The sequence below is a fragment of the Penicillium longicatenatum genome, assembly GCF_028827895.1.
Source record: "Penicillium longicatenatum strain IBT 33135 chromosome Unknown contig_4_segment0_segment0, whole genome shotgun sequence".
In the NCBI taxonomy this organism is placed as follows: domain Eukaryota; kingdom Fungi; phylum Ascomycota; class Eurotiomycetes; order Eurotiales; family Aspergillaceae; genus Penicillium; species Penicillium longicatenatum.
The window spans coordinates 2,512,645-2,534,292 of record NW_026643122.1 but is presented as its reverse complement, the minus strand read 5'-3'; the positions used below and the strand labels follow the sequence as shown (position 1 = coordinate 2,534,292).

At 49.8% G+C, this 21,648-nt stretch overlaps 12 protein-coding genes across 12 annotated transcripts; 7 read left to right on the top strand and 5 right to left on the bottom strand.

The window, feature by feature from the left end:
* Window positions 1-142: 142 nt before the first annotated feature.
* N7484_007765 (CVNH domain-containing protein) lies at window positions 143-669 on the bottom strand (the record flags this gene model as incomplete). Its single annotated transcript, XM_057118152.1, has 4 exons — window positions 143-183; window positions 239-354; window positions 404-414; window positions 466-669. 4 exons carry the CDS (start codon window positions 667-669, stop codon window positions 143-145), a joined length of 372 nt encoding a protein of 123 aa, XP_056971187.1.
* Window positions 670-2,828: 2,159 nt separating this feature from the next.
* N7484_007764 (hexose transporter protein) lies at window positions 2,829-4,711 on the top strand (the record flags this gene model as incomplete). Its single annotated transcript, XM_057118151.1, has 7 exons — window positions 2,829-2,952; window positions 3,006-3,059; window positions 3,106-3,341; window positions 3,390-3,507; window positions 3,558-3,648; window positions 3,698-3,983; window positions 4,043-4,711. The coding sequence occupies 7 exons, from the start codon at window positions 2,829-2,831 to the stop codon at window positions 4,709-4,711; spliced, it is 1,578 nt and encodes a 525-aa protein (XP_056971186.1).
* A 2,083-nt stretch (window positions 4,712-6,794) lies between these two features.
* On the top strand, window positions 6,795-7,562 carry N7484_007763 (uncharacterized protein; the record flags this gene model as incomplete). The annotated part of the gene is made up of 1 exon (XM_057118150.1): window positions 6,795-7,562. The coding sequence occupies one exon, from the start codon at window positions 6,795-6,797 to the stop codon at window positions 7,560-7,562; it is 768 nt and encodes a 255-aa protein (XP_056971185.1).
* Window positions 7,563-7,875: 313 nt separating this feature from the next.
* On the bottom strand, window positions 7,876-8,139 carry N7484_007762 (uncharacterized protein; the record flags this gene model as incomplete). The annotated part of the gene is made up of 1 exon (XM_057118149.1): window positions 7,876-8,139. The coding sequence occupies one exon, from the start codon at window positions 8,137-8,139 to the stop codon at window positions 7,876-7,878; it is 264 nt and encodes an 87-aa protein (XP_056971184.1).
* A 105-nt stretch (window positions 8,140-8,244) lies between these two features.
* On the bottom strand, window positions 8,245-10,111 carry N7484_007761 (gamma-glutamyltransferase family protein; the record flags this gene model as incomplete). The annotated part of the gene is made up of 4 exons (XM_057118148.1): window positions 8,245-9,462; window positions 9,513-9,862; window positions 9,912-9,930; window positions 9,980-10,111. 4 exons carry the CDS (start codon window positions 10,109-10,111, stop codon window positions 8,245-8,247), a joined length of 1,719 nt encoding a protein of 572 aa, XP_056971183.1.
* Window positions 10,112-12,527: 2,416 nt separating this feature from the next.
* Window positions 12,528-13,990, bottom strand: N7484_007760 (putative cytochrome b5 reductase; the record flags this gene model as incomplete). The annotated part of the gene is made up of 2 exons (XM_057118147.1): window positions 12,528-13,819; window positions 13,867-13,990. 2 exons carry the CDS (start codon window positions 13,988-13,990, stop codon window positions 12,528-12,530), a joined length of 1,416 nt encoding a protein of 471 aa, XP_056971182.1.
* Window positions 13,991-14,582: 592 nt separating this feature from the next.
* N7484_007759 (cytochrome P450) lies at window positions 14,583-16,338 on the top strand (the record flags this gene model as incomplete). Its single annotated transcript, XM_057118146.1, has 3 exons — window positions 14,583-14,715; window positions 14,768-15,604; window positions 15,653-16,338. 3 exons carry the CDS (start codon window positions 14,583-14,585, stop codon window positions 16,336-16,338), a joined length of 1,656 nt encoding a protein of 551 aa, XP_056971181.1.
* A 195-nt stretch (window positions 16,339-16,533) lies between these two features.
* On the top strand, window positions 16,534-18,071 carry N7484_007758 (putative MFS transporter; the record flags this gene model as incomplete). The annotated part of the gene is made up of 4 exons (XM_057118145.1): window positions 16,534-16,925; window positions 16,976-17,443; window positions 17,491-17,632; window positions 17,682-18,071. 4 exons carry the CDS (start codon window positions 16,534-16,536, stop codon window positions 18,069-18,071), a joined length of 1,392 nt encoding a protein of 463 aa, XP_056971180.1.
* Window positions 18,072-18,555: 484 nt separating this feature from the next.
* N7484_007757 (uncharacterized protein) lies at window positions 18,556-18,907 on the top strand (the record flags this gene model as incomplete). Its single annotated transcript, XM_057118144.1, has 2 exons — window positions 18,556-18,690; window positions 18,716-18,907. The coding sequence occupies 2 exons, from the start codon at window positions 18,556-18,558 to the stop codon at window positions 18,905-18,907; spliced, it is 327 nt and encodes a 108-aa protein (XP_056971179.1).
* Window positions 18,908-18,916: 9 nt separating this feature from the next.
* On the top strand, window positions 18,917-19,258 carry N7484_007756 (uncharacterized protein; the record flags this gene model as incomplete). The annotated part of the gene is made up of 2 exons (XM_057118143.1): window positions 18,917-19,062; window positions 19,129-19,258. 2 exons carry the CDS (start codon window positions 18,917-18,919, stop codon window positions 19,256-19,258), a joined length of 276 nt encoding a protein of 91 aa, XP_056971178.1.
* Window positions 19,259-19,283: 25 nt separating this feature from the next.
* On the top strand, window positions 19,284-19,497 carry N7484_007755 (uncharacterized protein; the record flags this gene model as incomplete). The annotated part of the gene is given in 2 exon segments (XM_057118142.1): window positions 19,284-19,296; window positions 19,310-19,497. The coding sequence occupies 2 exon segments, from the start codon at window positions 19,284-19,286 to the stop codon at window positions 19,495-19,497; spliced, it is 201 nt and encodes a 66-aa protein (XP_056971177.1).
* A 137-nt stretch (window positions 19,498-19,634) lies between these two features.
* Window positions 19,635-21,601, bottom strand: N7484_007754 (uncharacterized protein; the record flags this gene model as incomplete). The annotated part of the gene is made up of 11 exons (XM_057118141.1): window positions 19,635-19,755; window positions 19,800-19,884; window positions 19,935-20,204; window positions 20,250-20,346; window positions 20,392-20,521; window positions 20,573-20,703; window positions 20,754-20,839; window positions 20,894-20,987; window positions 21,038-21,212; window positions 21,264-21,419; window positions 21,483-21,601. The coding sequence occupies 11 exons, from the start codon at window positions 21,599-21,601 to the stop codon at window positions 19,635-19,637; spliced, it is 1,464 nt and encodes a 487-aa protein (XP_056971176.1).
* Between the last annotated feature and the right edge of the window lie 47 nt (window positions 21,602-21,648).

The following is a 21,648-nucleotide window of genomic DNA, read 5'->3' as shown; positions in this document are numbered from 1 at the left end:
TATTTATTCGCACTATCTAACAAACATCGCTATTCCAAGTCTAAACGAGCGTCTTCGCATGATAATCATGATTTCATAAGCCATTGCAATCTGAGGCTTCGCATCCATGCCATTATATCCCTCCAAGCCCATCTCGTTCCATTTAGCAGCCGAGTTGTCCGTGGTTGTTGCTGATGCACTTGTCTGTAAAGCGAGTATGTCAGTTCGAACTCTGGCAGCACCGGATCATCTAACGTACTCAGATCGATTTGGGTGCGGACAAAACGGTGGCCTTCAGCAACGTTGCGGCACATGCACTCCATCTCGGTATTGCCTCGGAGGGTGCAGTTGATGCAAGATCCTTGGTAGTTGCCACTGCGATAGGTTAGAATGGTATGATGTTACTCCTTTGTTTTGAACTTACTTCTTTCCGCACTATAGTAGAGTTAGTATCTGTTGTACTCTCAACTCAGAATGGATACTTACCTTGAGTGATCCTTTGTTGTTCTTGATGCATCGGTTCAAGTCGATGCTGGTCTGAGCCATACCTCCGTGCTCGTATTCACGGCAGTCGGCTGAGAGAGTTGTGCCGAAGCTTTCGATGTTCTCGCAAGTGTTTGCGAACTTGGAGCCAGACACGGCCATGACGAAGAGGGAGATCATCCCAAGGCTCTTCAGGGAGAACTGCATGATTGTTGATCGGGGGTTTGAAGGTTGAATTAGAAACTGAGTTGATATGTGTTGACGATGAGAGCAGATCGGGGTGCCGCTGCATCTTATTTATATTATTGCTTGGGCATGCTGAGCAGCCCAGCTGCTGTGTCTCGCAGTGCCCAGAGCTCAGCATGATGCGTGGGTTTGTTGAATCCAAGAGCTCTTGGCTCTCCTTGCTTTCGCCTAAGCTCGATAATTGAGGTCCTGAGTCAAATCAGGTCGTTTGAGGTCACAGTGCATCGGGTCCCGGCAAGTGACGTAGCTTCAACGCAGATAGAGCTATAATGTTGAGCCTTTGTCATATACAACTATCATATTCGAGAAAGAATGATATAGCCAGGGTCGCTATATGTTCCTCGAATATGACACTCAGAGCCGGATCGTTTCCTATCATGTGTATATGTAATACTCGCTAATTGATCATTGACGAGGAGCCATCTCCAATCTAGCGGTGATAGCTCTCCCCGTTTCCTTCTATCCAGGGGCAGTGGATCCCATGGGGATCCCTGCAAGGGGCCGAACACGACAATCAGTCACAGCACCGAGAACTCCACACTAACTACTAGGTCATCTCCAAGACCAGGCCAATTAAAATCCAGAACATACGCTATGACACTAGAAGTGCCACTGCGTGGCATGGATCCACGCTGTCTGCAAGCGCAGCCTTGCGCCAGCATTCTCCACGACTCGTGTGGGAAACGTGAACGACCCTTGATTTTATGAGGCTTTTCCGTGTGGATGCTCCAGTTACCCCTTGTTGGTTCTCGGTGGAAACTTATCTCGGTTTAGGATACCATTTACAGCGCAAACGGCGAACACCCGGGCGCATGGTGTTGCCACAACATCAAGTGCAAATATCACTGTGTCATTTTGATCAGTTTGAGTGGTTGGTTGATAATATACATTATCCATCCAATAGAAAGCTCCCACCTAAAGCTATGATGGGCCAGCCAAGTGTCGAGGGATGAACTCTCCACGAGTGACTCTGCAGAACGTGAGGGCGAGGAATGAGCACACAGACCGTCATGAGCTTTTGGAACAGCTCTTTTCCTATTTACCCACATGATCCAGTGTCTAACAAAGTCCCGGGGTTGGGACTTCACATGAGCCAAGATGACCTTTCTCGATCTGGCTGCCAAGAGTGGATTTATCCGTCTGAACCCAGCTCGACCTGCAACCATGTCCACATTTACCCGCCAATAAAACAGACTTTCCGGTTCAAGGCTGATTTCTTGAGCCATGAATTTGATTTCATCCAGGCTCAAGCCCAAATAATGAGTCCAGGTTTCACAGGGCGCGACCAACGTGTCGAATGGTAGGAATTAAGCACGGCGCATTCCGCGATAATCTCTCCACGGGGAGTTCGCCCATTCCCTGAAAAAGTAACTGCTTCTGTTGACTGTTATTCGTGTCTTTGATCGTAATCCTTTATCTTATTCTTGTCAGCTGATCCCAACCCCTCTAAAAGTCCGGAGTCTCTGCCGTGCCCTAGATAATCCGGGGAAGGGACTAGTCAGTGGGGCCTGTCATGTTAGCGTCGGTCTACCGGACTCGCTTCTTCAAGTTGACCGTGGCGATCCAATCATCGGCTGCGGAGCCTTACCTAAAGTGCATTAGGCTCTTTAATTCTCGTATCATCTCCCGTGCTCTCGCCCAGAGCCAATCGCTTCGAAACGCCCAGTGCTCCGAATGACTCCTAATGACCCTGGCACTTGTGCTTCATAGGCGAGCTGACAACCAGACCCTGATAGAAGCTTTCTGTCACGCCTTATGACCAGAGGTTCTAATTTATATTTTAGCCTGAATGGATTCCCTGGTCCAGATGTTCGAGATCGGGGACAGGGCCTCGTCGCCGGTGGATCATATTATCTGAGAACGTGGATTGGATGTGGGGAGAGAGCCACCCGTCGACTGCAAGCTTATCCCCGCCATAATGGGACTCGTTGCTAAATTAATGCTAAATTGAATTCGAGACCCTGGATTTTATCCTATTTTGCCGCTAGAAACCATGTGCTGATGGCCGCGGCGCTCTTAAATACTTTGGCGTTCCCGCGCTGATGTGCATTAAAGCCAATTTATCACCAGTTCCCTGTGAAGCCTTACTCACACATCACAGCTTCTAGGCGATCGTCACAATGGGAAAGGATACGTTTGAGCTGGCTGGCCAGCAATGGCCAAAGGTCACTTGGTATAAAATGAAGGGAATGCGCTTCGTCTATCTTACTCTGTGGGCGGCCATGATCACGTCCGCGACCAATGGTAAGCACTCAAAGCCACGTTGGGAGGGGCTTGTCCGCTGACATTCAATTCAGGATACGATGGTTCGTTGATGAATGGATTGGAAGCCATGGATTCCTGGAATAAATGTAAGTTATCTGTTTGAGCTACCCAGATCCTTTCTAATCCGTTCAGCCTACAACAACCCTCGCGGCGCTACTCTCGGACTTCTCGCTGCGTCCATGGCTATCGGGTCCATGCTTTCCATCCCTGTGGTCCCGTACGTGGCCGATATGGCGGGTCGACGAGCTGGAGTGGTTACCGGGTGCATCATTATGCTGTTTGGTGTTGCAATGGTCTCGATTGGCTACCACATTGCCTTGTTTGTGGTCGGTCGCATTGTTCTCGGATTTGGTCTTGGAATTGCGCAGGTTCGTTCATCTTTGTCCTTCTGCTATTGCAATTGCTGACAACTGCAGGAATGTGCTCCTTTGCTTGTGACCGAGCTGGTTCACCCTCAGCACCGAGCTGTCTACAGTTCCATTTATAACTCCCTGTGGTATGTGGGAAGTTTGATTGGCGCATGCGTCGCTTTGGGTATGTTTTCCTGATCAGGATGGCTCTTTCACTTTCTCATGGGACTCTAGGAACGAACCACATTGTCGGCAGCGAATGGTCATGGCGCGTTCCCTGTCTTCTCCAGGGAATTCCCTCCATCTGTCAGCTAGTATTTATCTGGTAGGCACCTTTACCGTCCAATCAAGGGTCTCAGACTAACTGTCGACAGGACTGTGCCCGAATCTCCTCGTTGGCTCATTTCAAAGGGAAAGCTTGAAAAGGCTAAGCAAGTGCTGGCCTACGTTCACGCTCAGGGCGACGAAGACGATGCTTTGGTCAATGTGGAGTTTGATCAGATTCAACAGACCATCGCCCTGGAGAAAGAGCTGGAGAATAACAGCTGGTCTGAGTTTTGGTCTACTGCGGGTAATCGACACCGTTCGATCATTCTCATTTCAATCGGTTTCTTCTCCCAGTGGTCTGGAAATGGAATTGTGTCGTACTTCCTGCCAACGGTATGACCTTGATTCAACCCTACCTGTCAGCGATCAGGACGCGAAGCTAACATTACTAGGTCTTGGACATGATCGGGATCACAAACAGCAACACCCAACTCACCATCAACCTCATCCTCAGCGCCGTCAATGTCGTATCAGCAACAGGAATCTGCTTCTTTGTGGACTACTTCGGTCGTCGCAGGCTCTTCCTCACGTCCAGTATCAGCATGCTCCTCTGCTTTATCGCGACGACTATTGCCCTCGCTCGTTTCACCGAGGACAAAACGGGTAGCAACGACAACGCAGCGCGTACAGTCGTTGTCTTTATCTTCCTCTACTACATCGCATACAATATCGGATTCAGCGGCATGCTGGTCTCTTACTCCTCCGAGATTCTACCTTACCGTCTCCGTGCCAAGGGTCTGACTCTCATGTTCTTCTGCGTTGATCTCAGTCTTTGGTTCAACCAGTACGTCAACCCGATCGCCTTGCAAAACATTCACTGGAAATACTACGTCGTGTACTGTGTGTTCTTGTTGTTTGAGATATTTGTGGTCTGGAAATACTACATTGAGACGAAGGAGATTCCGCTGGAGGAGATTGTCAAGAAGTTCGACGGTGACAGTGCTGTTCTGGGTGGAGCTGCTGCTAGTGAGAAGATTCAAGAAATTACCGGACAAGCTACAGAGTCGAGCCATTTTGATGGTGAGAAGGCGATTACTACACAGGTCGAATATCGGGTTTAGGTTGATAGCGTTGGATAGGTTGATGATTTGTTATTAATATGGAATGAATCGACCCGTGACGGGCCTCTTAATTGGAGATGAGCGTTACCCATGAGAGTTACCAATCTGAGATTCTCGGCCAACCCTATGACATCATAATCATTCTGTCCCACATGTCAACGAACTGCAGTCGTGTGCTCGACTCCATAAAAAGTCCAGACCTCAGCGACGAACTCTAGGCCTGAAATTTCTCCTTGAGTCTGGCCATTTACCCCTCAGTGGAACACGGAGTCCGCACAGGATCCATTTCCCATCCCTAGAGAACCGGCTCCACGTTCAAGGGTCGAAAGGGTCGAAAGGGTCAAAGAGGGACTTTTCGTAACGGTTTCGCAACCCTGCCCCTCTTTGCCAAGGGCGAAATTCTGTAAGAGCCCTTCGCCCCGCTAGTGCGTGGAGTTTCCTTTTCCCAGACCGAGCCTGTGGTTCTGAGGCGTTCGCTAGGAATCGTGAACTCGGATTTTAGTCAGGTATTCTCGAGACATTGGTACGGTGTCAATGTCGGCAATTTATGCGATGTTTCAGTGTAAGATCACACACACACCTGTGAGTACCAAAATATCATCAGGCCACGTTACGCGAGCGTGGGTGATTGGGTGAATCCATGCACAGACAGAAAAGAATTCAGGCACATTGGCATCATCCATGGCTCCGATGATGAAAAATTGGGTCGCCAGGGGTCAATGATGATTGGTGCAGGGTTAAGCCCTGTGTTGCCAAGAGTATATCAAAGCAGCATGATTGGTTGGTGCTCTCATGCGTTGCCCCACTCAACCGACATCCTGGCGAATCAGCATACTTTGTGCTTCTTGCCCTGAACCACATGGGACGATTCCATAGAACATGAAAACTCAGCTCGCAACCCCCGTTCACCTGAGCTACCATTTTCGATTTTTCTTATTTTTGTGCTCTATATAGACTATTATTACAGGTACACAATTTTGAATTGTTATCTTCGGAAGAATTTCAGTTAGAGCCGTTTTAGAGTAGATTCAAGACATGCATCCGTAGTACTCCCTCTTCTTTGATCGATGATCACCGACGCTAGTCAAGTAGCCGGAGAACCTCCGGGTTACCCGTACTCCGTTGCCGACGGCCCACTGCGCTAATTGTACAATTGAACCACTGCTACGGAGTAGATCTCCATTTTTAATGAAAAAACTTTAACGGTGTCCACTATGAGGTACATGGCTGCAGTAGACAGTTCAATTGCCAATTCACACCCTCTAAACCAGTTCCCCCAAATGCCGGCAACAGGTTAGAGAATTGAACTGCGACATTGCACGACTGCGATACACAAATTCGCGAAGACTAGATATTGAGCATGCAGGACACAATGTCTAAGAAAGCGGATTCTCCGGAATTCGAGATTAGGGCTAATCTTTTCCGTTAGTATACATCTCCAAACCCGAGAATCGGTGGTTCCCTGGTTACTCCAGCCCCACCGGGAAGAAAAACATTAGGCCTCGACACAATCAATCCTTCGTGACACGTCCCATTTGCCCTGGGATTGCGACGACAATCCATCAGAACCAATCATGCTGCTCCACCGTTGAACTCTTCGAGGCGAACCGCGGATGGGTCTACCCAGATCCTAGCGCCAATCCAGTCCCTTGTTCCTCACTCTCGGCTCCACTTCGACCTCCTGGCCACACGTCAACCTAAGGCGCCGACCGTTCTGGAACCTCCAGACGCCGCATCTTCGTTCTTCCCCACTCTTCTCATGCGCAGCATCCTGACGTACGCTTAGCCCTGGCGCGGCTTCCCATGGGTAACTCTTTCAGGTACCAGGTACGTTGGCTTGTGACTGGCTATCCGAGTTTCAAGAGGCAAGCGTGGCGGGGAATGGCAAAAGTTTTCTTTTTTTGAGCAAAAGGTATTTATATCTGGTAAGTGATCCCTCTTTTTGGATGTTTGATTCCACACCACATTCTCTCAATCACACTCTCTTCATACATTCTTTGAATCTTTGAGAAGTTTAATCTTCTTGTCATTCTTTTTTTTTTTTTTTTTTCCACACGGTCCTTCCAGTCAAATCATTTCCAAAATGTACTTCTCCAAGTCTCTTATGCTGCTGGCAGCTTTCACCACCGGTGTTTTCGCCCTTCCTCAGGGTAACGCCCGTCGCCAGGCTACCGCCACCAGCAGCGCCGCTTCTTCTTCTTGGACCGCCGTCCCTTCTACCAGCAGCTACTCCACCTCCGGCTTCGGTGCTAGCACCAGCTCCTCCGGCAGCGGCGATACCTACATCGGTAACGTCGGCAACCCCTACGGTAGCAACATCATTGAGGTTTCCGAGTCCGACGCCAGCAACTACGAGTACGTAATTCAGTTCTCTGGCGACAACACCGATGACTGGACCGTTGTTATCTGGAACAAGTATGGCGACGATGGCAAGATGGACGGCTTCTATGGCAACGCTTGCCAGACTTTCACTCTTTCGGCCGGTGCTACCAAGTACTACGCTTTCGATACCGATTCCCAGGGTGGCTGGGCCGCCGCGGAGGGCTCCTCTGTCCCCACTAGCAGCTCTGGTGCCTACGCCTCCACCTGGGGTGAGTTTGACTTTGGCTCCACTACCAACAACGGCTGGTCTGGTTTCGATGTCTCTGCCATTCAGGCTCAGAATGCCGGTCTTACCGTTCAGGGTATGAAGATCTGTGATGCTCTTAGCGGCACCTGCTCTTCCATCACTACCGATGCTGGTACCGTTGACAACGCCTACACCAGTGCTGAGACTGATGTCGGTGGTATTGGTGGCAACATCTCCTCCGGTCCCGTTCGTCTCGCTGTCACTATTGACTACAGCGGATAGATCCGTTGAGAATTTTGTCAAAAGCTTTGCCATGCCATTTATATTTATAGACTTATGACTTTCGTTTGATGAACTGTTTCTGGGCTCGATGCCTTCAGTTGGGTTGGCTTTCTTTCCTTCTCTTGATTTACATAAGAGATCGAGGCTGGACCTTTCTTTTCTTGATGATGTCTCATCTCTTGTTACCAATACCTTGTCAACACCAATCTGAAATCAAAATCAAAATCAAAAATCAAAAATTATAAAATTATAAAATCATCCAATAAATTGCCAGTATGGTTCAAAGTTCTTCTAATTCTCTTGGGGCTAGACTCTACCCTTGAAATATGTGGCGCCATGTGGTGGCCATGACCGCATCCTTGCATGCGTTGCGAGTCTCCACTGCCCTTTCGGTCTTAGCGTGAGCGTGACTCGCTGGTCGAGTCTTGTACACACTGGACCTACCAGATGCGACAAATTCCTTCATCTGTCTATAGGCAACTTCGAAGCCATGGGATCCATCTAAGCGAATGTAAAATCTAGTCTTCAAGCTGGGTGAAGGTTGACGAATGCGGAGCCATGAGGCCAGCTGGTTCATCTTTATAGAATCATATTTTCTTGATGTCAGTATTTATTTGCAGGCGCATCTGCCTAAGCATCATAATTTAGTCATTTGTCTGCGTCGATGAACTCTTAAGATTCTTTAAACCGGCACTGCCAAGCCATCACCCCTCGGATCACTCCCCGCACTATACACCCTCTGACCACCCTCCGTGCAGCTACGAATAATCTGCCCTCTGCCAAACAAATCCCGCTGCCACCCCGTTCTAAGTTTGACTCGATGTCCCCGCTTCTCCAACCCATCGATTGCCTCCAAGCTTACACCTTCCTCGACATCGACCCAACCTTCTGACCCACCCGTCTCGACGCCAATGCATACCCGCGGCGCATCTAACGCCTCCTGGGGGCTCATTCCAAACACCAACATGTTCAGCAGAACCTGGACATGTCCCTGTGGCTGCATAAACCCACCCATCACCCCAAATGCCGAGTGAAGCGATCCGTCCGGATTCGTCGCCATCGCTGGGATGATTGTGTGGTATGGTCTTTTTCCAGGCTCCAATGCATTAGGATGTCCCGGTTCAAGTGAGAAGTTGGCGCCTCGGCTCTGAAGCGTGAACCCACAGTCTGCGGGGATGATTCCGCTTCCGAAGCCGTGGTAGTTGCTGTTGACGACCGACGCCGCATTCCCGTTCGCATCTGTCACGGCGAAGTATACTGTGTCACTGGAACGGAGGGCCGGGCTTCCGTGATCAAGGACACCAGATGTGTGGTTGGGATTATACAGACGTGCGCGCTCTGCCAGGTACGAAGACGAGAGCAAATTTGGTGTGGAATTGAAATCCGGGTCGGAAATCCACCAAGTTCCATCGGCGAAGGCGATTCGCAGCACCTCTATGAGCAGGTGCAGGTACTCTGCTGAATTATGTGGGGGTATCCCAGAGATGATCTTTGTTCGCTCGAGCTCTTGGATTATCCCAAGCGCCATGAGTGCTATGATGCCTTGGCCGTTTGGCGGATGTTCCCAGATATCGACACTGGGGGACTTCTTAGGTGTAAAGCGCAGGGACACTGGCTCTACCGCGTCACTGGCTTTTCCTGCGTGATACTTCAGGTCGGCCTCTGTCAAATATCCCCCGAGATCTTGCATGACTTGTGCAATCGATTTTGCAATTCGGCCCGAGTAAAAGCCATTCTTGCCATCAGTCGCTAGCATATGGAATGTGTTTGCGAGGGTCGGGTTTTTCATGATCTCTCCTGTACGGGGTGCTCTGACCCCATCCTTTGCGGTCGAGTCGTATTTGAGCATCTCTTTAAAGTTGGGCGACGCTGCTCGGAGGGATTTCTCATTGGCTTTCCACTGGAACCTAGTCAGCCCATTCATTTTATGCCCTGTCAAACGGTACCCACGTAGTATGCAGAGATCTCCGATACGGGGAATCCCTCCTCAGCCAGCTCTATCGCGGGTCGCAGAATTCCCCTCATCGATAGTCTCCCGCTCCCAAATCTCTCCACGGTATCAATCCAGCCCGCTGCTGCCCCTGGGACCGTGACAGCATACACACTTGTAAGGGGAATGGCACCGGGCTGATTATCAACCAAGCCCAGTTTCCGTCGAATTTCCTGCAGGGTGATGCTAGCGGGTGCTCTTCCCGACCCGTTCAGGGCTTCGACCTTTTTCTTCTGGGCGTCATAGTAGAGACAGAACATGTCACCGCCGATTCCGGTAGACCAGGGCTCCGTGACGTTGAGACATGCGGCTGCAAATATGAGATTAGCTGCCATGATTAGTTGTTGGGAATGACTGACCAACGGTAACCGCAGCATCCTATTGAATCATTAACATATATCATGTGTGCTTGGAGTGTAGATCCTACTGCGGCGTTACCTCCTCTTCGGAGGATACTCTGTCCGGCTGCTGCAGCTAAGGGCTGCGTGCAGGCCACGATTCCATTGAGACTATGGATGACACTTCGTCGACTCGCAAACGGTGTAAATTTAGAAGCCATTCAGAGTGTTTATGGTTTCTCTTCAGTGACTTGTGTTCTGGGGGTGTAGAAGGGATGTCCGGGGAGAAAAGGGAGAACTCCGAAATGCGGGGGATCGATCGACATCAATCAACTATGCAGCCAATGGCATCCTTCTTTAGATACTTTGCGCCTAAAGAGAACTAGATTTCGTCTTATGGCCCCCAAGCTAGATGGAACAAGTCGGTGGTTAGTATTTCAGCTACCCGGATTATCCAGTAAGCTTACTGGTAATTTAACCATGCTGCTCATGTGATATGATCTAGAATCCCAACTCCGCCGTCATCCTATGAATACGACTATGGAAAGGGGCCTCGTCTGCCCACTGTAGATCGATGCCGTTGAACTGTGGCTTAGAAGGTCATTTTTGGGAACTCAAGGTGAATCCCTTAAGGTGAACGTGTATGTGAAATCTGATCGCCCGATTCTTCTCGGATCCATCCATTCTATCTATCTGGGGTTTTACAGTTATGATATGAAAATAATGAAAGCAAGGTGAGTGGATCTTCAGTCATTTTGACTTGAGAGACATCTTTCTCCTGCGTCTGAGACTCGGTTCATCTCTGGCCACCCTCTCCGATGAATTTGACATTTGCCACTTTGCTACCATCATCGTGTTCGTTCTCTCAATCTAATACATCGAATACTCGTTGGCTTCTCTCACTATGTCAGAGTTGACCGACAACGATGCCAATGCACCCCTGTATGTTGTGCCACACCACACCCCGGAGCCCGGTCATTGAGCAAATCCTTGTCGGAGGCGAACATGGCATTCAAAGACGCAATGACTGCACCACCCCCAACAGAGCGGCTAGAGTGTGTAGTCTTCCATGCGATGCATGCAAAGTGCGTTTACAACCCCTAAAGCTTGATCAAAATGCTGACATAGCTGAAGCCTTAGGCGCAGATTCACGGCATAGAGGTGATTAAAGGCAAGCAGGTTCCCGTGCCAACCCAGACAAGATAGTCTGGGCAATACGGTCCTCGTGGGCATGTCAACAGCTGCTCAGCTTCTGAGGTTCAATCGAGACACTTCAGCGACCCAGAGAGATGCTCAGGATAGTACAAAAGCCCAAGTTGCAAGCTCCAGCCTTTCCTTATTCGTTACGCTTTAAGCTTTGAAGTTCCAGCTCCTTGACTCCTTCGGATATGCCCAATTTGTGGGCAATCCCACATCCTATGGACTGGGAAGTAGGATCATTCAGTCTTCGCATATTCTTACACGTTATCCTTTCGAACTGTCGTCAGGGGTTGCAGCATGGTTGACTATCCCCACGCCCCGATTCTTTCTTTTCGGTTCTTCACCGATCAGTATTGCTTCCTGCTAGCGAGATCGCTAGCTTTTTTGTTCCCGGGACTTGTTGTGTGCATTCTGTATCCCAAGGCGGTCACCTCTCGTGACCACCAGCTCCATAACTAGTCCCGGATAGCTTCAACTCAAGCTTCAGCTTCATTTACACCTATCAAATGGTAGCATGTCAAATGCTGGGTTAGACGTGTGATTCGCCCTAGGAAGTTTGCATGGCTCCAATCAAGTTTTTTGCATCGGCAACTAGGTAGAATATCGAGCCACGTGGCATTATCTCTCCTCATGAGAGACGGTTACCCCCTGATCCCTTAGAGAACTCAGAGAGCTTTCACCGTGATTTGCGTTCCCATCGCAGCACTCCCAGTCAAGGGAATAACAGACAGTCTGAACCTCTATAGGGATGAAACAAGATATCGGTTGAGAATCGAAGGAGCTTCTTCAAGACCTCTTACTAGGCCGAGAATGAATACTCAAATACACATTTTTGCTATTGGTTGTTATAGGCACGGTTGTCACGTGAGTGTCCGCCCGTCTCATAAGTAGCATTAGATAGTCTGCAAAAGCAACCTAGCTTCTTTTACACCTATCATTGGTGCTTTGATGTTGCACGCACGACGTTGTCACGTGGGGTGACTGCCTACGTCTCAGTAAGATCTTCTCTCCTTGGGGAGTTTGTTCTGCTGTCTTCTTCTCATCCATCATCGTACTTTGTACTCGCATAACTTCCGCTCAACTGACCCACTTCTCTATGCTGTACAGTATTCTGGCTTCGAGGACCCACATTGACGCGTTTTAGAACCGCGCAGGCCAAACTTGCCTCGGTTCATCGTTATCGCAGTGAAGTACTCGGCCCGAAACAAAGTCTCGGACTCGAGTGGAGACTCGGGTGCGGCTTGACAAGCGGGTCTATTTACAATTTCTTCGCTTTTGTTGGGTATCGGACGCGTTAACGCTTTCCAGAATGACGTCCGGGAATGATGAACCTTCTCTCGAACCTGATTTGTCAAACTCTCGAAATTGACTCCACTGATGAAGAACTAGGACCAACACTAAATCAACACTAATTAAAATAATGATTCTACCTCGGCTTTAGAAACAGAAAATCTCGTCGCTCATCTTCGATACCGGTCCTGGCTTGGTGAACCCGAGTCCTGCCAAGTTTTTCTTGGTCGCTGTGACCATGCCTGGAGGCCCACACAGGAAAATCTTGGTGTCGGGCGATTGCGCTGGAAGATGCTTTTCAAGGACATCGCGGTCCACATGTCCTGTTCCGTATGCCCAGTCTTCTGGTGCCGTGTCGAGCATGTACCAGATCTTGAGATTCTGGGGGTATCGACGGGCGAATGATTCCAGCTCTTCGCGCAGCAGAATATCAGCTTCGCTGCGGTTTGCGTAGATCAGGCTCACCTCCGTCGTGTCGGTGTCGTTTTCGCAAATGGCGCGGATCACTTGGTACATTGGGGTAATTCCTGTGCCGCCAGCCACCATGCCTATCTTGCGGCAGAGTCCGTTGTGGTAGCGCATGGCGCCCTTGGGTCCGCGGAACTCCACTTCATCGCCCACAGATAGTCCGGCGAGGTACCGGCCACTCAGGAGACCTTCTGGGTAGCACTTCACGACTAATTCGAGGCGGCCCCGATCGAGGTTGTTCGAGGTTGGGGTGTATGAGCGTGTCACTGACTTGCCGTCGACGATGGCCTTGATGGCAACGTGTTGTCCGATGGGCAGACCGAGCACACCATTGGCGTTAGGTAGAGCGAAGACGAAGCGGTAGACATTCGCTGAAAGCTGGTCCTTTTGCACCAGAGGGAGACTCTGGTATTGCTGCGGCTCGAGGAATCCGCGGGTCAAGTGAGGATCGGCACGAATCACCTTCTTAGCCTTCATGCGGGGTGGGTAGCGCATGAAACCAGAATCAATCTTAGTGAATCGGCTGGCTTGTTTTGCGACTAAGATTCCGATCGCTCCGCTGATGGTGCTTGCGGCAAGGAATCCATTCACAAAGCCACCCCTGGGAAGACGGAATCCCTTCAGTTGGTGAGGCAGCAGTTGGGAGAGAGTTCCCATGTGCGAATGAAGCTTTCCCCGACTGCAAACATAGAGGACTGGTAGAATCACGGCCAATGCGCCGGCAACGAGTCCTGCAGGGCTTCGGGAGGACTTCTTCTCTGGCTCCTTCTGTGATACCACACGAACGGCCTGTGGTCGAACGTACTGCTGGGCATCCTTGAGTACACCCACAAGGTAGGGCTGCATAATCTCACGCGCATCCTCTGAATGACCAACATCCTCGTAAGCAGCGGTGGCATCTGTGCCCGCTGTCTCGATCAACACCTCTGCACCGCCTGGGTGGTCTTGCAGGTATTCAGTGATATCAAAGACTATCAACGTTAGGACGGTTCCGGCTCTGAACAATAAGAGCAATTACCTTGTCCGTGGATAACAATCCATGTGTCACTCTTGGTATTATGCGCTGCAACCTCCTTCAGCGTATACTCTGGCAGCTCAGTCTCGACTCGCCATTGGGCCTTTAGTTCTTTCTCTGCAGCCATGATAGGTGAACGAGTGAAAAGGATGAACAATGAACTTGAAATAAAATGGAGCTCTTCGTCTGGATCATCCACCGATAATTATGTGAAACAAATACCGCAATTAATGCATAAAACGCCAACCAATCTAACGAAATCCATTATGCCTCGGAGTGGAAATGAGAAGCCGAGATAAAATCGGCAAGACGGCAACGGTGTTCGAGAACCCGATACCGAATCCACTTACATCCCGAAAGACTCTTCTTTTATGATCCATATAAGGGAAAGCGTAGACTTTCTTTATCGGAGACGCCATTGCAAGCGGGTCTGGTCGACGATCATGGCTTGATTTGAACACAAAAGTGGGACCAAGATCTAAAACACAGAAAGTACCGAGGCAGGCAATCAGGCTGCCAGGTCTAGTTTTGCTTCTATGCTATGAAAATCTGGAATTATACAATTCCCCTATCTTTTTTCATTTCAATCAAGGAATTGGTGGAGTCCACCCTAGGGCTCAAAATGGCAGTTCCATTTCATGCGCGAATTATGCTATGTTTTTATAAATATGGTTCCGTCGAACCTTTTCCTCGACACAGACCCTCATACTTACCCAACGATGTCGGTGAAGCAGTTCTACTTCCTGGGTGAACCCAGTGCTTCCGCTCAGAATGTCGAGTTGGAATCAACACTCGATTATGCCGGCATTCAACTCTGGATCGCCGGACAGTTTGCCATTGTTGAGCCAAGTGGTATGTTTTCCTGCTAGAGTATACTACTATGTTCCAGCTAACATGATTATAGGAATCTCCTTCCAGACAGACGATGCAGAGCTTTCCACTCCATCAGATATTCTCTCGAGTGAAGTGCCCATTGCAATCGCCATCGATGGCAAGGCCGTGCGAGAGATTCCCGGTCCCAAGGGTCTTCCATTCGTGGGCAACTTCTTTGAAGTCTACCCCGATCACTTAGGAAACCACCAGCGTCTCTTTGATCAATATGGTCCCATTTTCAAAACCACCAACATGGGTCGTACGATCTACCAGACCAACGATCCTCAACTGTCTCAGATCGTCTTCTCCGAGTCCGACTTTTTCACCAAGAAGATCAACGAGTCACACCCCTTATACCCGATCAAGAACCAAGACGCCGGTGTCTTCTTAGGAGATACTGATACTCCGGAATGGCGAGCCGCTCACAAGTTCCTTCCCCCGGCTCTGGGTCCCAAGGCCGTCCGCCATTATGCGCCGACCATGCAGCAGACTGTCGAAGATGCTTTCTCGGTGTTCGATCACTTTGATGAGGAAGGAGAAGCATGGAACGTTTACCAGTACATGTTGAAGCTGGGCTCGCAAGCTGTGGGCAAGCTGGTTCTGGGTATCGACTTTAATCACTTTACATCGCCGAATGCTCCGTCTCATGAGCTCGTGTACCGCATCGCGGAATCTCTTACTCTGAATAAGAAGGTGGCCGCATGGGGAGACTGGTACGGCAAATTGCCATTTGGAGATCCGCAGAAACTGCGTAACGCCCGAGGACGAATTATTGAGATGGTCAATGAGTCTATCGCGAACGCTTCACGTGGAGGTATCGAGGACCTTCCTCTCCAGGATGCGGCTCTAAAAGCATCCAACATGGTCGGTGAGTAACAAGCCTTCTCCTAGGTAAAGACAAAGCTAATGGTGACAGACTACGCCATTCGTGCCACGGATAACAAGGGAGAAAAACTGCCGAAAACCAGCTTGATGCAAGCGCTAGTCGTGGCCACCGGCGCTGGGTTCACCACCACCAGCTCCCTACTCTCCTGGTTGATCTACTCCTTAGTCAACTACGAGGGTATGCAAGATCGCTTGCTCCAAGAGCTCATCGACCACGACATCGACGCCGATACGCAGATCACCGCCGATCTCACCGACCAACTTACCTTTATGGACAAGTTTATCAAGGAGACTCAGCGTCGCCACAATCCCTCCTACCAACCGGCTCGCACCGCAAAGGTCGACATGATCCTCCCAGGGGGGTACAAACTTCCCCAGGACTCGATTGTCATCCCCGCCTTGCACCATGTACACAATAACCCCGCAGTCTGGGATAATCCTGCGCGGTTTGATCCCGATCGCTGGGATCGCGACGAGGTCAAGAACCGTCACAAGGCGGCTTACATTCCCTTCGCTGCGGGACCGCGTATGTGCATTGGATTCAACTTTGCGTTGCAGGAGGTCAAAGTGTTCTTGCCGAAGCTTGTTTATCGGTACAAGTTTATCCGAGAGAATGACGGGCCAATCGAGTATGATCCGATGTTCCAGTTGATTCGACCGAATAATCTGTATGTTCGGGCGGAACGACGAGTGAAGTGGCCCCCAAAGAGCGAGTAATATTTTATTCTCCTGTATATATGTGTTCCGTTTACTGTAATCAAGAATGAAGAAATCACGAAACGTGATCCAATCATCAAGATACGTAGTTGCCTAGAGGCTCCACTGATCTAACGTCAAAACGGCAAAACGTTCCGCTCATTTTATCTTGTTGATCTGGAGCTGATTCTTCTTGGCAACCGTCAACCTCCAACAATGGCAGAACAATCACGCGCGGGGCGCGTCGTTGCCCGCTCGCTGGATGAACTGGGTCTTCTCACAATGTGGCGGTCGCCCCGCGACGTCAAGTTCCTCTGCGCTCAGCGCTTCGTCCGCCTGTTCGCGTACGGCGGCTCGACTCTGATTCTCGCGTCGTATCTGTCCGCCATTGGTATCTCCGATGACCGGATCGGTCTTTTCATGACACTCACTCTGGTCGGAGATGTTGTGATCAGTTTCTTCTTGACTCTTTTCGCTGATGCGATGGGTCGCAAGGCTGTCCTTTCGTTAGGATCGCTGTTGATGGCTGCGAGTGGTATTGTGTTTGCGTTGACGGGGAATTATTGGATTCTTTTGGCTGCCGCTGTCTTTGGTGTTATTAGTCCTAGGTAAGTTGTGTGTCGTTTCACGCGTCATGTTGGCGTATTGACTTGTGTAGTGGTAATGAAATCGGACCCTTCCGTGCTGTGGAGGAGTCGACTTTGGCCCATTTGACCGCGCATGAGAAGTTGAGCGATGTTTTCGCCTGGTATTCGCTGGTCGGTACCGCCGGTACCGCGCTCGGTCAGCTTGTCTGCGGATGGATTATCAGTTCGCTGCAGGCTTTGCATGGATGGGAGTTTATCCCCGCTTGTCGGATGGTCTTCTTTATCTATGCGGGTGTCGGGGTGGTCAAGTTTATTCTGACGCTGGGTCTGACTCGCAATGTGGAGGCTGAGAAGGAAGAGGCGCCGGAGCAGCAGAATGGGGAGACCCGTCCGCTCTTGGCCGATTCCAACGCTGCCGAGCAAGAGGCTCCCAAGAAAAAGTCGCTTTGGTCCACGATCGAGGGAGACCTGTGGGGTTTGGTTATCCGATTGTTCATTCTGTTCGGACTGGACGCGTTTGCTTCTGGATTGGCATCCCTGTAAGTGTATTCCCTCCGCTGAGACATGCTCTTGCTAATCCCACCAGGTCATGGATGACATACTTCTTCCACCAAAAGTTCAACCTGCCCGAGGGCGAGCTGGGCACTATCTTCTTCTTCACCAGCAGTATTTCCGCGGCCTCTATGCTCGTCGCGACTTCAATTGCCAGGCGCATCGGAAATGTCAAGGTATGCTTTCATCCCGACTTGTGATTGCGTGCTAGGCTAACTATGCTAGACTATGGTCTTCACTCACCTGCCATCGGCTATCTGCCTTGCCTTGATCTCAGTGCCCAATAATCTTCCGCTCGCACTGACCTTCCTTGTTCTGCGCGCCTGTTCGCAAAGTATGGATGTGGCTCCGCGGGGGGCCTTCCTCGCTGCGGCCCTGCCATCGGATAAGCGGACGGCCATCATGGGCGCGGTCAACGTGGTCAAAACCACGACCCAAAGTCTCGGTCCCCTGATTACGGGCATTCTGTCCCGGAACCACATGTTCGGTGTCTCCTTCATGTTGGCCGGTTGCTTGAAGGTTGTTTACGACCTCGGCATGTTATTCACCTTTGCCCCCAAGGAAGCCGAGCAACGGCGCAAGCGAGCTGCGGAGAATGACGAGGAGACTCAGTAGACTCGGCAGATTGTGCTGGTCACTCGCAGTCTGCACACGCTGAGCTGGATAAATTACGGATACATTGGATTTCTAGACTGGATAAAGCGATTGGAGATACGCGCAAGTTGGACTTTCATATTAAATCTGATCTTTACTAGAGCAACGAAAATAGCATTCGCTAAACCCGAGATGAACATTTCTCCGATAGTCGTTGGAAGTAACGCGTGTATTGTTAGGCAGACGCTTTAACAGCTTCGCTTAAACTCATTTCCCCACTATCCAGGCAACCATTTAGCCAAGATATATGCATTTAATCTATAAGATCGCCAGTGGTCAAAGCCTATATTGATCAAGCTTTCGTAACGCTTGGCATTTTGTCATGCGTTCCACCTATACTTCGTACTCGTCCAGGGTAATTCTGCTTCCCTCCATTCCCGAGAATGAATTCCTTATCACCCCTGAACACGTTCGGCTGGAGAGTCAATCTTCAAAGTCCTCGACAATGAGGTACTCTCGCATTGATTCGTCGATTGAGAAGACCAGACTCACTGACGAGGCGGCACAGTCGCAACACTTGTCTCGCTTGCATAGGATAATATCCTCTCTTGTAGACAAGAGGGCCGTCTGGGTCTCATGGGTCATCGACCCTCCCTCTTCTCAAGTTGGTATACCCACGGTACTCATCCGGTTTTCATCACTCGTACAAGGATTGCCGGTACCATGTCCCCTTACACTCGACTCTGGTGGCAGAACGCAGCAGTGCGAAGCCGGACACCTGGTTGGATGGTGCTGATCTTCGCGGAGGTCATCCAATCTTTGACACTGTGGAGGGCCTCACGTTGTGCAGTCTTTAAACTTATGCAATGCTAGAGATACTGGACCAACATACCTTCACTGAGTCAATACCTTTGGGTCGGGGACAAGGCATGGATTCGTCGGCGTGTTCGCCAACGAAACAAACAGACGTTGGTCCTTCTGATCGATCTCAAAGCAGGGCTATACGTGGACGGTGATGAAAGAATTGGTAACATTACCGGAAAAGAGGGCTCTTGATTTAATTCAATGGCTCTGATAGGGTTTCCCATTCGATCACGGTCGTTGCTACGGGCGATGCACTGTTTCATCGTATGGTAGCCACTGTTACAAACTGGGACATCTTCTACGATGCATCTTTAGACAAACTCCCTTATGGACCCTGGCTTTGATTTTTCAATTGAAGAATCTCGGGAAATGAACAATTTATGTATAATGTGAAGACAGTGACTATGCCTCTGTCAACTTTCGGAAGGCGATCGGTCCTCTCCTGCTAGGTCGGTTGGCACAGGATCAGTTGGCCAGACTGCAGAGTCAGATCAATGCAGCTCATGCAAGAGGCTTGAAGGTGTGGTGCTGGGGTACATTCAGCTCGCATAGTGAAGTTAAGTCTGGCGGGCCTGGTGCGTGAGGTGGATTATCTTAATGTGGATGATTTGTATGCGGCTACAAAGGATGACTGGAGCTCTCGTTGGTGAAATCAACTTCATATATTCATCTCATATGTTCACGTCATTCTTCAGAGGTTTACAGGCTAGACGTTCATGATCACAACACCATCTTGAACTCCGGGTTGCGGTCGTCATTATACCCTGCGTATTGATCATACTTGCCATTCCGTTTATCACGATTGACTTTGGCGCAGTAAAGGACATTGAATAGGATCCTGCTATTGTCAGTACTTCACCAAGCAATGCATAGTCTCTTACTCACATAAACCACGCAAAGACGAGTAATCCAAGGATAATGGTGTGTCCCCGATGGAACTGCGGGCCATCCTTGCTAGGATAGTTGAAAGCTGTCATATATCAGTCTAGGAAAAGACACAGATCTGGACTTGAAGCGTACTTGCAACAAACCCTCCGCAATTCGCGATGGCCAACTGCAGTGCTGACGTGGTGGCTCGTTTATAGTGACCCGCCGAGTTGTTTGACATCCACACCAAGATACATGGAACACTAGCATACTGCCCGGTCGCCATGAGAAAGGTCATGCCATATTGGACGTGTGGGGAGTCAACGTTTGCAATTACAGCATAGCCAATAATGGCAATGGGCAATGTAAACAGCATGACCACGCCTCGAAGGTGTAGACGATCCGATATAAAGGCCACAATGACTAGATCCGTCAGCATATGACGTTACTCCCAGGAGGATATCCTACCTGTAACGACGGCTGCCACTGCATAAGGAATGACAGACCACAACTGGACTTCATTTGCATCTTTGGCAAATCCAAGATTTTTGATGATGGTTGGGAGCTACAGAATTAGTGACTTGGATTTGCTGGATCCGGGAAGACTTACGAATAGACCAAATGAGTAAAGACCAGACAAAATGGAGAAATAAGCAGACGCTGAGAGCCAGAGTTGCACACAGAAAATGCCTCGTCGCACCTCCGACCACATGAATGATTGCTCCTCGGCAGCCAAATTTCTATTCGAATTAGCGCAGTCTTCACAGGGAGGTTAAGTATTAGATACATACCCATCCACGCTTACGGGATTGTCTAACATCAATCTTTCGCGACCAAACTCCCTCTCTTCGGCTGTCAAGAAAGACGCCGACTCCAGAGAGTTGGGAAGGAGGAAGAAACTCAGCGCGCCGCATGCAAAGGTCTATCTTGTTAGTAGCTGCTTTGTGGAGCCCGGCAGGGTTAATTGCTTACAAGGAGGCCCTCGATGATAAGGATCCACCTCCAGCCCTCCAATCCTCCTCGCGGAGCAATTTCTGCGAGTCCACGGGCAAGAAGACCTGAAAGAAAAAGCAATGAGAACACTATCCAGTTCGCGAGTACAGAGTACTCACCTCCAAAAGCGCCTGACAAAGATGCGGCGGTATAGAACAGACCGATGCGGAGAGCCAAGTCTGTCCGCCTATAGAAGGAAGACAGATACAGCACCTAGGAGTATTAGATCGATTCTCACATTCCAAGTCTTTCAGGTCCCTCACCATGCCCGGTAACAGTCCACCTTCCGCAATGCCCAACAGAGCGCGAACGGCCACGAATCCACCATAATTCTGTACAAAGCCCAAGCACATGGTGATAATCCCCCACACGATGGTCAGGAACGGCAGCCATAATTTCGGGGACGCTTTCTTGAGCACGAGATTACTCGGGAGCTCACTAAAATCATCAGTATATATTTATATCATCATTCAACGTAATTCACCCCACCTGCAGACATAAAACAGATAAAAGACAGTCAATCCAATGTCGTATTGGTGGTCGGTAATGTTGAGATCCGTTTCCAAGCCAATGATTTTGGCATTTCCAACGTTGGTCCGATCGAGGAATGAGCAGAGGAAAAGGAGAGCGAGTATAGGCAGAATCCTGTATTCGTATTAGCTGTCAATCCCTCAGAATCATCCACCATGGGCATGGAAAGGGGCTTACCGAAAATCCAGCTTCAACAGCAAGCGGCGAGTCAGCTTCTCCTGGTGTTCATAATTGCCAAATCGATCCAGAGCTCCCGGCTTGGTCTCCAGCTCCATGATCCCAGATTTAGGGTCCATGAGGATCTATAAGATGCCAATGTTTGTGAGAGAGTTTCAATGCTGGT